This window comes from Brachyhypopomus gauderio, unplaced genomic scaffold (genome assembly GCF_052324685.1).
Source record: "Brachyhypopomus gauderio isolate BG-103 unplaced genomic scaffold, BGAUD_0.2 sc51, whole genome shotgun sequence".
Lineage (NCBI taxonomy): Eukaryota > Metazoa > Chordata > Actinopteri > Gymnotiformes > Hypopomidae > Brachyhypopomus > Brachyhypopomus gauderio.
In genome coordinates, this window is record NW_027506876.1 from 1,007,443 (window position 1) to 1,023,807 (window position 16,365).

The 16,365-nt window shown below is 48.8% G+C and overlaps 1 protein-coding gene across 2 annotated transcripts in view; it reads right to left on the reverse strand.

Moving 5' to 3' along the window:
* The window catches only part of coro1ca (coronin, actin binding protein, 1Ca), a 34,035-nt gene that overhangs the window by 5,555 nt on the left and 12,115 nt on the right, over positions 1-16,365 (reverse strand). For both annotated transcript variants that reach the window (XM_076987231.1, XM_076987232.1), the window contains exons 2-10: positions 12,569-12,768; positions 6,555-6,677; positions 5,145-5,274; positions 4,039-4,220; positions 3,492-3,611; positions 2,039-2,143; positions 1,638-1,783; positions 1,234-1,291; positions 568-834 (exon numbers count right to left, since the gene is read on the reverse strand). In XM_076987231.1, coding sequence (XP_076843346.1) covers positions 568-834; positions 1,234-1,291; positions 1,638-1,783; positions 2,039-2,143; positions 3,492-3,611; positions 4,039-4,220; positions 5,145-5,274; positions 6,555-6,677; positions 12,569-12,768 — 1,331 coding nt within the window. The remainder of the gene's footprint in view (positions 1-567; positions 835-1,233; positions 1,292-1,637; positions 1,784-2,038; positions 2,144-3,491; positions 3,612-4,038; positions 4,221-5,144; positions 5,275-6,554; positions 6,678-12,568; positions 12,769-16,365) is intronic.

The following is a 16,365-nucleotide window of genomic DNA, read 5'->3' on the forward strand; positions in this document are numbered from 1 at the left end:
TTCTGTGACTCCAGGTCTGCCCTGTATAAAAGGTGGGTGGAGCCACAGTTGAAGTTGCAGTCAGGCGGGTGGAGCCACATTAAATGCAACATGTAATCTCCATATAAAAGGACATAGTCTTTATGTGGGCAAGACTCTCTATAATCCTTCAAATGGAATCTCGAACATGGATGATGTAGCTCCACCACAGAGCCCGTCAGCCCTGCGTCTGGACGGCTCAGATCTGTAGCTGAACGTGGAGTACAATTTATTGGTCGTGGGCCATAACAGCAAAATTGAGCTGTTATAAGGACGTGAAGCTGGGGTTTGTGGATACGTCATGAGGAGCAGACAGCTGTATGTTTGCTCTAATCTGAATGCAGAACACTGCAGTTTCACGTTGCGCGTCATGTACGTTTTTTTGTGCGGAGATCGCCCAGCTGCAGTTGTTTGTTTTCTCCGCAATGGCATCCGTTAAAGTCAGGGAGGAAGGTGTCTGCGCAAGCGTGCCTGGGGTGACCTTTAGGGTCGGCGGGGCAATCGGTCAGAGGTGGAGGATCAGAGAGAGGACAGCGTCGAAGAACTCACGATGGATGGAGCCGTGTCGGGTGGAGCAGCCGTCTTGGCAGTGGAGTGGGTGGAGTGGGCGTTCTCCACGTTCTTGCTCGCCTTGGGCTTGTGGTCCAGAACGTTCTTCTTGACCACCTTGAGGTCGCGGTTCTTGCCAGGAATGTAGCCGTGTTTGAGCGAGATCAGGATGGGCTCCCCGTTTTTGCCCTCCATCCACTCCTCGGCCTCGATGGCGCAGTCGGGACCCGCCGTGTCCGGATACAGGTCGTCCTGGAACAGGTCTGACTGTGGAGACAGAGAACAGGCCACGTACACCACCGCTCATCACAACAAACACCACCAAAAGGCCAGTTAAAGAACTACACTCTCTTAGCATTTTTGGCTCTCTTGATGACTAATTATTAAAACTATTTGTTATTTGCCTGTTACTGGTGGAGGGCTTGCATTTACATTTATGATAAATGATTTTATGTAGTGACCATAAACACTGCAATACACAGTAATTGTAAATGTATTTCCAAACCTACTACAACTACTACAACCCACATTTTTTCTCCCACATTGCTCTTGATCTAAAGTCAGTGCTCAGCTTGCATGTCTTTATGGTCAGAAATGCTGTAGCTCTCGTGCTCTTAGCGCCCTCTAGTGTTAAGTGAACATAAGCACTACATGAAGAGGGCTCACCTTCCTTGGCACAGTCATGATTATGGGCTCACATTTCCTCTCATGCAGTTTGTAAAACCTGGGAAAAGAAACAGGACAAGTTGTTAATGTCCAAAGCCATGCAGGGCAAGCATTACTGAACAGTATCCCGTTTAAAGGGGGGGCGGAGTTACGGGGGGCCACGGGACAACAAACCAATCAAACTGCAGCTCCACTACAGAATGGTCACTCCCACTTCCCCTGCAAACTCACGGCATCTCGCTCCACACATCATCTTTGTGTTGATACTAAGCCTCAGCGACAGTAATGTGAGAGTAACGTGTGAACACTCGTTACTCTCACAGGTTCAGGCGTGACGTGCTGCATCTGTGCGAGTGCTGATCTGTTCAGTGTGTGCAGGGGCGGGGTCGGGAGGCTCCGCCCACCTGGCGATCTCACACTTGTTGACGTCCAGGCCCCTCTTGGGCATGTACCCCATGCCCCGCTGTGGCTCCTTTGTGGTGAACGTGTTGAGGTAGTGCACGAACGGCGCCTCCTCCGTGATCTCAAAGTAGCGAATGCTGCTGTCGCCCTGCCAACGACACAGTTGCCGGCAACGCCCAGGTGAGCGGGTGGCCACGCCCAATTCAACCGCTTCAAAACCTCGTTTTTATTGGACATAAGCCACGGATCCACGAGAGAAAAGCTTTACCACATAGGAGGTGATAAGATGCGTACGTAGTTATGAAAGGGTATTTAAAAACAGGAACAGTAAATTAATTTACACCCGAGGGAGGGGCTTAGTCAAGCCCCGCCCCTTGGATATCACGTGGAGCAGGGCGCTTACCTTTCCGCACAGGTAGACCACGTTGGTGTCGGGGTCGTAAAAAGGCAGGAGGACACCATTACTGGTGTCCATCTCATGGACGGTGATGGGCTCCTCCATATTTTGCTGGAGGAGAAATGGGACGATGTCAGGCAAAACAAGCTCCTCCTACTCTGGATTTACCTTAACCTGCAACACTGACATACATCTTGTTTGTTAATTTGTCAACACAAGAAGCTTGCAAGGAATTAGTTTATTTCTCTCTAGTTCAAACTTGACTATTTCTTTGACGTGCTGTGTCAATGGGGATTCTCTATTGCATTACTCAAGGCACCAGTGGCTCCTGAAGGGAAAAAATATCAGGCGCTGATAACTTTATCTAGGCACCATAATATTATACAAACTAATAAACATTGCAACACTCACATCAGATCAGCTGTTATTTAGGATCTCTGCCATCCAACATGACTGATGTCTTTCTCTTCCTTCTAACTGTGGTTAAGTTGGCTTCATGTTCGCATATTCGGAATTACACGTTATTTTAAATGTACTACTACAGCGTCTAAGTGACCCTCTACAAATTACCTTACCATAGACAAAAGTGCTGGCCGTAAAGGCCCTGGAGGCCACTCTGTTTTTCTGCAATAATTTCAACAGGTTTTAAATGATCCATCATATCTCCATAAAACAAGCAGTATTTCATTAAGTGCATCCTAATCAACAACCTTGTTTTGTGGTTTATTGAAGGACCTGTGAAATGTTGAGACAAAATCTGACCACTACAAACTGGTGCATGGTATAAACACCCATTCAAGAGGTGTAGGCTGTTATTAAGGATGCACTCTGTGTAATACGACTTGTTTTGTGGGGTCAGACAGATGTAGACCGTGTTGAATAAATCCGATGTTTTTCACTTCACATTTTCAACAAGCTAACGCTTATACTAAAGTTTCAGCTCAGCTCCACTATTGAGAGTCATGCTGGTGATGGAATTTCCACGTTTGTTGATGGACAACGTCCATGTGAGTGGGAGCTACACCGTACACTTTAACTTTTAACATACAAGTTACAAATCAAAAGAAAATGGTGGATATTTTTCCAATTACAAAAAATCCTCACCTATAAAAAAATTAATAAAAATAATATTGCTGTTGAATCACCCGTCACCACTGGTGAGTGAAAATTATATTACACACAAATGAATACTTTAACATTTTAGTCGCAGTTTGGAGCCCTGTATTGTCCATCTCTAGATTTAGGTCCGAAAACACATGCAAATCTGTCCATTCTTATATGGGCTTGCAATTTGCTCCATTACAATAGTGGAAGACATTCAATCACTACTGATAATGCCACACACACACACACACAGAGCAGGGACACGTAGCATGTCACTTCAAGAATGCACACGTGTGTGTGTGTGTGTGTATATATATATATGTGTGTGTGTGTATATATATGTGTGTGTGTGTACCGGGTTCCATAGTGCCAGCTGTCTCTCGCTCATGCGGCTGAATCCCGTGGTGAAGACGTTCCCGTCAGCCATAAAGATGGCCCTCATGGGTCGGGCCCCCTCATGGGCCTTATCCTTCTCCTGCATCAGAACACACACACACACACACACACACACACACACACACACACACACACACACACACACACACACACACACACACACACACACAAATCACAGAGGACTCTAGACAAGAGTTTTAAATCTGGTGTAATATTGATATTCCATCTGTAACTGGGATACTGAACCACTCTTTGTGAATTCTAACAATCGTATTCATCACACAGCCGACTCCTGCAGACCTGTGTGTGTGTGTGAGTGTGTGTGTGTGTGGTGTGTGCGTGGCGTGTGGTGTGTGCGTGGCGTGTGGCGTGCGGTGTGTGCGTGGCGTGTGGTGTGTGCGTGGCGTGTGGTGTGTGCGTGGCGTGTGTCGTGCGCGTGTGTCGTGTGCGTGGCATGTGGGTGGCGTGTGGGGTGCGTGTGCGTGGCGTGTGGGGTGTGGCCGTACCGCGATGACCTCCTCCTTGCGCGGGTCAATGACCCGGATCTTCTTGTCCTTGCAGGCGGTGCAGATGAGGCTGCCATTACGGTTCCAGCAGGCGCTGAAGATGACGTCCGGGTGCGTGTCCTCCAGGGTGATGAGAGCCTCGCCAGTACCCACGTTCCAGATGATGATCACGTTGTCACAGCCTGCGTGGCAGAGCGGGGGAGGGGCGGCGATGAGCGCGGGGTCGCAAAACACACCCGATACACACCGACACACGACGCACGGTTACACTGGCGCACGATGCACACTTCGCACAGCAGATTTGGTCAGGAAGATAAAGTATAAAACTACAAAACAGGAAGGTTTCTTTCTTCTCCATGACACCCAATACACAAACACTCAAACAAATATTAAACACAGACTGTATGAATGAGTTCACTTTGATGAAAGGCTCAAACTAGCCGCCTTGAATGGTGAATCGTTTACCCAAACCACCTAACGCTTAGAGCAACTTTAATAACTATGGGAGAATCAGTTGAGACAAACTTGAATACTTGAATAAAATGGTTCTAGCTGAGAGAGGGAGAGAGAGAAAGAGAGAGAGAGAGAGAGAGTTAGAGTTTACAGGAGAATAATAGGAGGGTAACAGTGAATGAGAGATTTGGAGCAAGGGATTAAATAGGAGGAACAGTGGCAATCTTTGAAAATAGAGACAGAGCAGAATGAAGATTGTTCTACGAGGCAAAACTCGGGGAAATTATTGGAAATTAGCTGGGGTTTGTTTTGTTGTTGTACCATGATCACGTATGCGAAGACGTAATGGGAGAACAACAAAAACACACAAAAAAATAAACCGTGTAGGTTTTAATTCCTGTGTCGTTTGCACAGCTAATACACTCAGCATTCTTACTTCCTGTATTGACACTTGTACTGGGTGTGTATTCACCATACTCACTAGATCTACAACGTCTACAGGGCTGACTCGCCTATCCTTTGACCACTTAACCTTCATTTCTATCATGGGGTTTGGCGGGCAGGCGGGGGCGGGGCCTAAGGGCGGCAGGCAGGGGCGGGGCCTAAGGGCGTGCAGGGTGGGCCTAGGGTGTGTCGAGGGTGTGGGCGCTCACCTGCGCTGAGCAGCACGTTGCGGGCGGTGGGGTGCCAGGTGATGATGCCCACACGTTTGGAGTGACCCTCCAGCACCACCACGGGCTCCGCCATGGAGGTCACCAGGCCGTTCTCTGGGATCTGCCACACCTGACACGCAGGACAAGAGAAGAAGCCATTACCTTCAGGATGATCACAAGCGGTTTCATTCCGTGCTTTATCTTCTAGGGCTTTGAGATGCCATTCTCGGGTTTCCTTCGGAAAAGGGCGGCATTATGACTGGGATGGGTCAAAAACCGGAGACGATTTCCGAACAAGTTTATGATATTAGATTACTTTCAGAACCTAGAACATACACTTGCATTTACCATAACTAGCCTGAAGGGGGCAGCAGACCACCAGTACCGCAATGGCATCACATTTGCACTGAGAATTCCTAACGTATCTCACTATAATTCGTAAGGTGTCTAGTGAGGCTTCTGTTGTTGTCACTGAATTGAACGCAACAGGAAGGTCTTGCCTTCTCTTGCCCCCAATCTAAAGTCTTAGAAAGCTGATATTAAAATTTCACACTACAGCAGGTGGTTGGGGACTTAAAAATAGTCAAGCCTTCATTTGAAGGTATTTCTCTGTCTCTACCCACATATCCATACTTTCTTCATCTGTATGCTTGCACTTCAGAGGTTTTTTTGATTCCTTACTTGCGTACCATCAACAGAATTCTGTCAAAAGCATAAAGTAACTAAGCTTGTTTTTGAAGTGCAGGGGGAAATCTATAACCACCAGAGGGGAAGTATGAGAACAGGAAGGGACGGCATGAGAACTGGACCTGAAATAACCAGACCAGGAACCAGCAGCCGAAACCAACCACCTGCTACAAAACCATCCGGCTGACACAGATCCCTGGGTGAGCAAGTGAAACGACCTCACATAGGTGAGAACAAGTGGACCTTCAGTTCAAGAACGTCTTAAAGGTAAAAAGTTAGCATGGTAAAAAGTTAGCATGGTGTGCATATACCCTGCAAAAAAACATCTACTATGAGAATATCTATGAGAATATGGCATAAACTGTAAAGACTATAAAGGACTGGTTTAACTGTTCAGCAGGGCGCAAGTTTAGGTCAGATTTACAGTAACTTCATCCCTGCTGACATCACAGCTGCTGCTGGGGTAATGAGTCACGACCGCATGACAACGGCCAATACAGGAGTCAAAGTACAGGGTGGGTGAAGACACACACACACACACAGACACACACACACACAGACTTCTGATCACTCTTTTGATGAGTAGAGAAAACAGGACGTTATTAAATGCATTTTTTTATACCAAAACCCAGGATTTTTATACCTCTTCCCTCCTGTGGTGATTATTTCAGTGAGATGGACCCACACCTGTGTAAATAAGAGCGGCGCATACGTCGGGCCTACCATGACGGTGCAGTCCTCAGAACCGCTGGCGATGACCTGGTCATTGTAGGGGCACCAGTCGATGTCCAACACGGGCCCCGTGTGACCGCACACCGTGGGGTAGGACTTGTCTATACGGCCCGTCTACAGGAAGGACGATGAAGGGGGAGGAGAAAAAAGAGGGGGATTAAAGAGGATGTTTTTCACATAGAAATGAGACGGTTACAGCCAGAAGACATGAGGTCATACCAGAACGTACTTCTGACCCGAACAACACACAAACAGAACCACAAAACACGACATCAGGAAAACTAAACCACAGCTTTTCATCTTCTACAGGCTGAGAGAGAATTCAACACCAGGACGCACAAAGTTGCACCAGAATCACAGGGTCAAGACCCAGATACAGGATCAGTTATAACTCTTCCCATTGTAATGAAACTCTACCACACCAACACACAGCCAGGAAGGAAAATGATCCTGGATCAGTGTGTTCCCTTAGACGCAGGACACGCCATACTTCAGAAAGGAGACACACAAAGTCGTGGTTCTGAAGTGAGACGGGTACACGCGAGGGCCAGACAGCGACGTGGCTTCAGCGTTGCGTTTTCCTTGCACGCGTGTGGCCAGGCACGGGTGTAGGGCATTCCTGCACCATGAGATAAACACTCACATTTCTCCGCAGTGGGGAAGAGTGTTGGACCGCACGGCCTCGGGAAGGCACCGCACATGGAGAGAAGATGTCCGTTTTTATCACAGACGCTTCACCAGCCCTCTTTACGGACCCCCTTATTCAACAACCTTAGTTGATTGTTTCTCTGCGCACACACACACACACGCAGGTAGCCTGCATTTTTGTTCTCCAGTAGCTGACGCCCTGATGACAATACAGGCGAGCCTGGCCATGACCTTTGACCTCCTCCAGGACAATGCATGCTGAGGGAGCAGGTGATGAAGTGGTCAGCCACATGTGTGTGTGTGTGTGTGTGTGTGTGTGTGACACCTTATGGCTGTTAACATGCTGTGCCTGCACTGTGATGACACTGATGGTAAATCACCAGTGCAACTTAAAGCGCAACACGCTCCACTCCAACAGAAGCACCTCCACCAGCTAAACGAACACCGCCTCCGGACACCCACACGCCCACAACTTGAGCTCGCACGCAAGTACGCACACACCGACATGTCCGGGCAACGGAACACCGCCTTGCAAAAGTACACGTGAACGCATTTTCCATCTGATGACACTCGAACACCCCTGGTGTGTGTGCAGTGATGTGATCTGCACGACGCCTCCCGCCCAACGAGAAAAACAGGACCGACGGCCTTTGGAGGGGAGGGGGCCGACTCGCACGCGTCTCCCTCGTGAAATAAAAGTTTACGAACGAGGGGGATCGTGCACAGACGCATGCCAGCAGGGGGCGGGGCCAGCAGGAGGCGGGCGTGGTTCCAAGCACAAAATGGAATTAAATGGAGTTGTGAGGAGGTAGGAAGGACCAGCACTGACGGTGCCAGTGGAAGACGCCGCCTCTCGCGACTGTCAAGACCGCCCCACACAGCCGCACGGTGCGGGACAGGAAGGCACAGGGTGCAGGCACAGCCCAAGGACCCGCTATCCAAACGCAGGCTAAACACATCACTGGGTCAGTATCTGTATAGATAACTCGGCCCGGTTTTGTTTGAGTCTCTGGGTTTATGACTCTTATGATTCTGCATGTTAGTGCAGTCAGCGGGGGGTGGGACCTGCAGATGCTCTTGAATGGCATATAGGAGAAGCCGATTGGCCGTGGAGAACACCCAGGAGGAAGACCCAGGAGGAAGACCGCGTGCATGGCGGCTGCCCACGCAGCAGAGCGAACCTGCAGTGCTCCTGGGTGCTGGGTCTCTGACTTGGGGTTACACTCCCTGAGGTATACCAGACTGAGATGGAGGAATTCAGAGGTCTGTTCTTTATAAACAACAAACAGTTAAAGCTTTTAAGTAAGTGACCCCTGGGTCCTGCTAGTTTTAATTAAATGATTAGCTTAACATGGTAACACTACACTGCTACTGCTACAGGTTACCAATACAGGTAGCTAAGAAATCAGCTTCATTAATGGAAATGTTCAATTTAATATAATTAAATTAGAATAACATAAAACATAGAGCTAGCCCTTACTGAAACACTCCTTCAGGACTGAGGACAGTGTTGCATTAAGGACCAGCCTTCTGTGCCTTGATGTATCCGGACAATTCTTCAAGAACATCGCAGTAACCGTGAGAGACGGTACAGGCGCCCAGCGCTGCCGTGGCGATCGTTTTGCACCGTGGCGATACTCGGGACGCCAGCAGACACATGCGAGCCATTATCCCCGTTGCATAGCAACCGGAGAAACACCACTACAGCCCAACATTCCGCTGGCTATGATTCTGGCGGGAGCAGGGTGGGCGGGGGCGGGGACAGGGGCGGGGCTTTTTACCCTGACGTCTGACCCGCACGGCCGTGAAAAAGCGGAGGAATTCCTCGACACCAGGAGCCCAGGGGAGACGAGCAGGGGGGGCGGGGGGGCGTCACCGTGTCCGCTGGCCGCTTCACCACAACCAAACCTTCAGTCGACAGTGTTCAATTCCATCTGTGAGACAATGGTTCACGGGCTAAATAATTACAGCTGAACTGCTACAAAAGATCAAACCCACAATGTAACGGGTCGATGTCAGAAGAGAGTTGCGACACACCTCCACCAAGGGCCGTTCAACACACACACACACACACACACACACACACACACACACACACACACACACACACACACACACACACACACACACACACACACACACACACACACACACTTCCAGCATATCTAGCGTAGCCAGTGAGGAAATGTCCGTGTCCCGATGTCCTGACTCGGTCCCTGACCCCGAGTCTGGTTAGACTTCAGCTGTGCCCTGGCTCCAACCACAAGAAAGGCGAGCCAATGAAAACTCTTCTCACTGATTCTGTACTGGAACAGCCAATCAGCTGGTCCAGGGCCAAGGAGCTCCAGAGGGAATCTAATTAGAAACCAGGAAGTAGGCAGTCACGTATGACAAAGCAGCAGAGAATGGTAAGTGTGTGTGTGTGTGTGTGAGAGAGAGAGAGAGAGACGCTAAAAGCCACAGCGCTGAGTGAGGCAGAAAGTGCAGTTTCCTCCCCAGTGACCAGCGCTATGAGGAACAGAGAAAACGCAGACAGACACTTGACTTGAAATAAAGGCAAACCCCTCTCCACTCACTCCACACCGCCTTCAGCCCGCCACTAAAGCCACGATTGGTTGCCGTCCTCGTGCCTCAGCCAATAGGGGGACAGGAGGAAACAAGGCTGGAAGGCTGACAGGCGGGGAGCCGAGGATGACCATATATGGTAAAATCTGCAGTCAGCAGACCCAGTGCAGCACGGGCAGGAAGGGGCTCCTGGAATAGAGATTGGGAATCCAGAGGACACGTGCAGTCTCCCACACACACACACACACACACACACACACACACACACACACACACACACACACACACACACACACACACACCACACACACCACACACCACACACACAGAAGTGTGTGCGCTTACACGCGTCTCACTTTCCCGCTCTCTTCATGCCTTTTCCTGTCTCACTCTTTCCACCCCTCTCTTCCTCTTCCCTTCCGCACGCCCCCTTCACTTCCTCTCCCCACACTCCCACAGGCCGGGCGAGAAGACGCCGGGGGGGGGGGGGGTCACGGGGTCAGCCGGCGACCTCTACGTTCGGCCCTGGCGAGAGTGAGGCCACTTCAAAGCGTGGTCGGTTACTGGTGTGGCGTTGGGAGGAAGTCGGGGTGAGAGTTGTAGGGTCAGTGGGAAACGGGGAAACGAGCATCGCTGGGGTGGAGGGGGCGGAGCCTCTCACACCATTCAGCATGGAGCCCACTGAGTGGATGAGAGGAAGGCACGCCAGAGTGGGGGCGGGGGCAGTTACCACAGCAACACACCCCCTGCAGTTCCCTTCATATGGTAATAAGGGAGCATGTTTGCTTTCAGAACAGAAGAAGGGAGAGGGGGAAAAACAAGAATGCAAGAATGAGGACGTGTGATTGGTCAGATAAGTGATGAGTCTCGGAATCTAGAGGAGTTGAAAAGCAGGAAGAACAATCAGCTGGCGAAGACCCCCCCAGAGACGGAGCGCAAGACAGAGGTCCCCCCTGAGGGCCGACCTGCACCTTCACAAGGGAGGAGTCACGGAGAGCCCCCGGGCTGAGAAGAGGCGGGGTGCAAAGCAGTGGGCGGGGCCGGGACATGTACGCGCAAGCACGGAGACAAAAGATCCCCACGGTGGGTGAACCTGCATGGAGAGGCAGCGGGGAGAGGGTCTGAGAAGACAAACGGGCTCTAGACAGATACACAGTGTGTGTGTGTGTGTGTGTGTGTGTGTGGGGACAGACGAGTACAAGCACATCCCCAGGTACAAAAAGGTTGGAAAATTCCCTCATTCCTGAACAGCCATGATAGATGAAAACACTCTGATATACTAAAGAACAGACAGAAGAGTAAAACTAAGTTTTTAGAAACCGAAAGACACAGTATCTTCTTGCAGATGTCCTCACGGCAATGACGCACACTCAGTCAGGCAGAGCAAATTATCACCACCACATCACACACGCACGCATGCACACACACACGCAGGCAGACACACGCACACAGCAGACAACATCTCAGTTGTCACGCTGGTAACCCAGAGCCCTGTAATCACCACCACCGCGTGGCCCGTCAGTCGCGTGCTGGATGACCGGCCAAAAACGACATTCCGGGGTGTGTGACGGTCCCTTAAATTGATCACTGTGTGATAGATTGATCGTCGCTTTAAAAAGCTCAAATTACGCTAAAGGCCTGTGTGTGTGTGTCCATGACAGGACTGATATTTCACTCAGAGATGGTCCTGTAACTGCTGAATCAACAGGGCTCTGCTTGCGTCCCACACACGCTCACAGCAGGATTGTTAAACTGAACAAACATCAACTTTGCCCTCCGTCTTACAACGGCTCCGCGGGTCAAATCACGTTGCCTTAGATCAGCTTGAAAGGGAAACCTTCTCACGGCGAGTGGAAGCGTAAACACATACAACGTGGGTGATGTTTGTACTGTAGCGTTTCCACTGAAGAACCAACAGCAGGAGGAAACCGCATGTGACGGTAAGCACATTCAAGCCTGCGTGGGGACGGGACTCCCAGGAGCTGTTCAGCTCTAGTGGGGACCTTGGGCCACGCCCACATGGTACTAGACGAGATGGGCGTAATCCACCAGGAGTGGCCACTCCCCGTAGTTAGCGGAGGGGCGGGGCATTCATGCCAGATGGGCGGAGACACTCGTTTATACCGGCGTCCTTGGGAGGTGGCGGCTTTCCTCAAGATGAACTGTATGGAAGTATATAAGACACAAAAACGGTTCTCTGAAAACAAGGGAAATGGAAAATGGAAACTGTTAAAGTAGGGCAGAGAAAACAGAGCAGGAAGTGGGTTTAGTTCTGGACTGAAACAGCGGTGAGGAAAAGTCCGTGCTATAGCAAAAGTGGATTACCCCCCCACTTAAGTGTAAAAACAAACTGGAATTGTAATGCTGAGGACAACATTCTCTCTCTCTCTCTCTCTCTCTCTCTGTGTCTGTCTCCTTTTTTTACCTACCTCTTTTCATATTCTGTGTATTACAGACTGCACTTCCGCCCCCCTCCCTGTGCCCTGGGTGTAAAGTGGTATCTGGATTATGTGCCATATAATGTGTTGGTATTGTAGTAAATACAGATGTGTGTAGAGTGTAAAACCCAGCAGGCCAACAACCAAAACCCCAAAAGCACCGCAACGCTTCTACTTACACAGGCACCGTGTGTGTGGTGTGTGTGTGCTGGATCCGCTACCCACACTCATCTTGCCAAACTCTATGTAAACGCAACTCTTCCACAACGTGGTGGACTCGGAGCCGGTACCTGAGCGACCCGGCCAAGAGGCGACGTGAGGGAACGGGGTCGTGGGGGGTTTGGGGTCTCGTACCTTCTGGAGAGGGAGGACGAGGAAGGCCCCTCCGCCGCTGGCCTCCACGATGATGGCGACGAACTTGGGGTTCACGGCGCAGAAGGCGCTGTCCCACGTGACCCGAGAAACCCGGATGTCATCGTAGCACTGGTCATTCTTCACCGCCTGACCAAACACGTGACGGAACTTACTCTGACGCACGACCCTCCTGAACATATCTACATGGGAGAGAGGGAGACAGAGGGAGAGAGAGAGGGAGAGATAGACAGATTATTACATTAAACAAACAGCTTTGGCAGATCCAAACTAAGGTCTGGCTGATGGTCTGACTGATGCTTTGATAAAAAACGTTCTAGCACTGAGGTTCCATGAATTTGTCAGTATCAGCTGTTTGACAAATCACAGAAAATGACAGTATTATTGATCACAGGAATTGTTCAGCTTTAAAAAACCAGTATCACTGAATTTTCACACAGGTCTGGTACTACTTCAGACACTTTTACAGACCAATGGCAGTATGGCAACCAATGGCAACCACCTCATTACTTGATTCATATCCAAAAATAATACACATTATTTCACACTGGCCAGAAGTGACAGTGTAGGTCAGTATTCCACATGGATTTTCAATTCGCCAATTAACATTCGAATTGGTTGTGATACCAAGTTCTTACAAAAGGTGCTCATACTTTAAGACACCACACAAAAGGTACATTATACCTGCTACTGGATTATGTAAAGTTCACTGGAGAATGTTTAAAGTAACAATGTATAAAGTAATGCTTAAATACTAATAAAAAATAATAATAGATTTTATTTATAATGCACTTTAAATTTCAGAGAAATTTCAAAGTAATACGGATCAGCATTAAACCTACATAAAATAAAATTAATTTGCTTTTAATGAGTCACATCAAGGTCTCAAATGTACATATTGGCCAATCCTCCAATAACAGCACCCCACTGCACACTGTGCAGTCATTTAAAATTCAGACCTCTGCATTTGGACGAGCCCAACCCAAACACAGAAAACCACTGCAAGGGACCAGCCAGAGATTTTGAAGTTCAACTTGTGCAAGGTTGAGTAACGAATGGAAAACATGGGAAAAAATATGAAAAATAAACACTTTGGGGCGTATGACCCTCACCAAAACAGCTGTCTTCATATAAACTTCAACACCAGCCTTTTTTATTCCGTGGCCGGATCGTCTTACTTCACTTCTAAAACAAATCTGAGCTACAAGAGAATATTCTCTGTGCTCAGAGTTAAAATGATGACACTTCCCAATGTAAACACCTGACATCCAACTGGAATAACTTCTAAACTTTTTGGCTGGACCGATTCAGAATTTTACAAAATGTGTGTGGAGGGGGGAAAAAAATGGAAGCCTTGTCCGGTGGAACTGGGCTACGTCCACAGTACCAGTTCCCAACAGCGGGGAATTACCAGCAGTTACTGGAAACAACATCACCATAACTGGACTGCAGTTTCCACTTGGTAATCATTACAACTCAGAAGAGCATTCAAAGGAACCAGGAGTATATCCACATAAGAACATTATGTTCTCCTAGAAGAGGAAGTGGACAGAGACAGGATGTAAAAAGTTCATGTATTTATAGAAGTCAATCAGGCCAATATACACTGGCATAGTCAATTCTTTAACTGCTTAGCTGACTTTGTGAGGGAGAACGTATTTTCTGGACAGACTGTGTCATCAGGATCAGACCTTCCTTAGTGTGAGGCAATACAGAATGTCATAAACAAAGCCGTCGTTTCATTCTAGCAAACCACATAACCACATAGGCATAATCCAAATCTGTGTAGTCACTCAGACCTTTTCCTCAAGCTGGACATCACAAATAAGACCTCTCCTTCCTGCCAACACCAGCGCAGTCACACAGCCTCAGCCATAGATGAGCAACCAGACCTCCATCTCCAAAGGGCCCGAACCATTCAGGAAGTGGTTCCTGCTAGCGGGTGTGGTGGCAGGCGTGACTCCAGCAGATAATGTGGACTTTGTCTCCTGATAAACCTTCACACGCCCGAGCTGCTCCCTCGGCTATGCGGGTCTCACTTCGAGAGCACACTGAGCCACGGACTACCGGCTCGTCTTTATTTGAAAAGGAAATACAAAAAGGTGGAACAGAACCGTTGACTCAACACAACATACGGTTATAACTCAAGGCAAAATTTGAACAAAAACTCAGAAGAAAACAAGTTCATGGTCTTCAGCTCTTTCTCTGCTGTTTCCAAGAGGCTCCGTGTCAAATATGGTTTTAGTTATTAAGCCATGACTACATCATACAGTGACCAACATGGGCCAAGTTTCAGTCATCAAAAAGACCAATGGACTGTTGAAGAAAAGCACCACAGCCCAAGTTCACCGAGGTTCTCATGCTGGGCTACGTGCTTCCGAAACCGCCACTGCAGGCCCGACACAAGGCCCGACTGCAACAGGTTCTGCCCAAAGGTCCAACACAACAGGTGGATCAGTCAGGAGGTCGAACACACACTGAGATTCATCTTCTTCCTGTGAATGATGGTTAGTTTAGGGCTGGAGCATCAAGGCCCAAAGGACACGGCAACGCAAGGCAACATGGCCGTCGGCAAGAAGCTTCAATGGAGTGTAGTCCATGACACTGCAAAACAATACACTAGAGGAAAAACACTGAACATATAAAACAGAATAAAATGAAATACGCTTGGGACCATAAAAAGAAAACAAGTCAATCTCAGGCGTTCTCCACAAGTCAGCCTCCATTAGTTACCATCTCTACTCTACCAACATCGCACCCAAGTGAAGAAACATAGAAGAGCATGGCTAAACTCACACGCTCATAAACTCCTAAAGCCCTCCAGTACATTTCTGCCTGAAATAGCTTGCAGCAGCCTGGGCAGGAGAATTCCAGAGCGATGATTCACAGTGACTGGGAGCAGGTGGCGTAACACACCTTTGTGCAACTCTACCACAACACCAGTGGAGAATTCAGAGGTGGTTCGATCTGTCACACTCTTGAAAGGAGTCTGTAATGGATCAAAGTGACCTTTCATAGACTACTAAAGAACACCCACAACACAGACCATACGTCAGATATTCATGTTTAAAATGTGAAAAAACAGCTGAAGATTCTCAGTGCCAAAATGTTACGAAAGCCAATTATGATGTTACAGACATAACAGGAAAGCTACAGGATCAATACTGGCTATTTGATGGCCTTGGCATGTGTGAAGAGGAAACCTGGGGGAGGACATCCAGGGGACACCTCCCCGGGGGACAAACGGACCCTACGGGTAGACCAGCAGCCTGGCTGTGGCTGAACTTACACGAGAACTTAAAGGACGAGGACAGACACGAGGGCGCTGGGGATTAAAACAGCGTTTCAAAGTTGCTTCACTTCACTGCGCAACAGTCTTCACAATAATCCAGTGATGACCATAATTTCCTCTTCAGCAGAATCACCTGAGATTCTCCAATCACTTTAGCATCAATCTTCAGCTTTACACGGTGTTGCTCACTGAAAACTGTGTTACGCAAAGCACTTGCAACAGCAGGTTGTGTAGACAACTGGACACCAGCACAGCCCAGACAAGGACATCAAGAACAAATCAGGGACAATGTTCAGACTGTAGTCCTCTTGAACACACACACACACACACACACACACACACACACACACACACACACACACACCCCCATCTGTGTTTAGTCATGGCATGTAGTTACGGTACCACGTTAGCTGCTTGGCTCTGGGTTCAGTGCAGGGTCAGAACTACAGGGTTCCTGATGCTCGGCGGACACGAGCGCGCACGCATT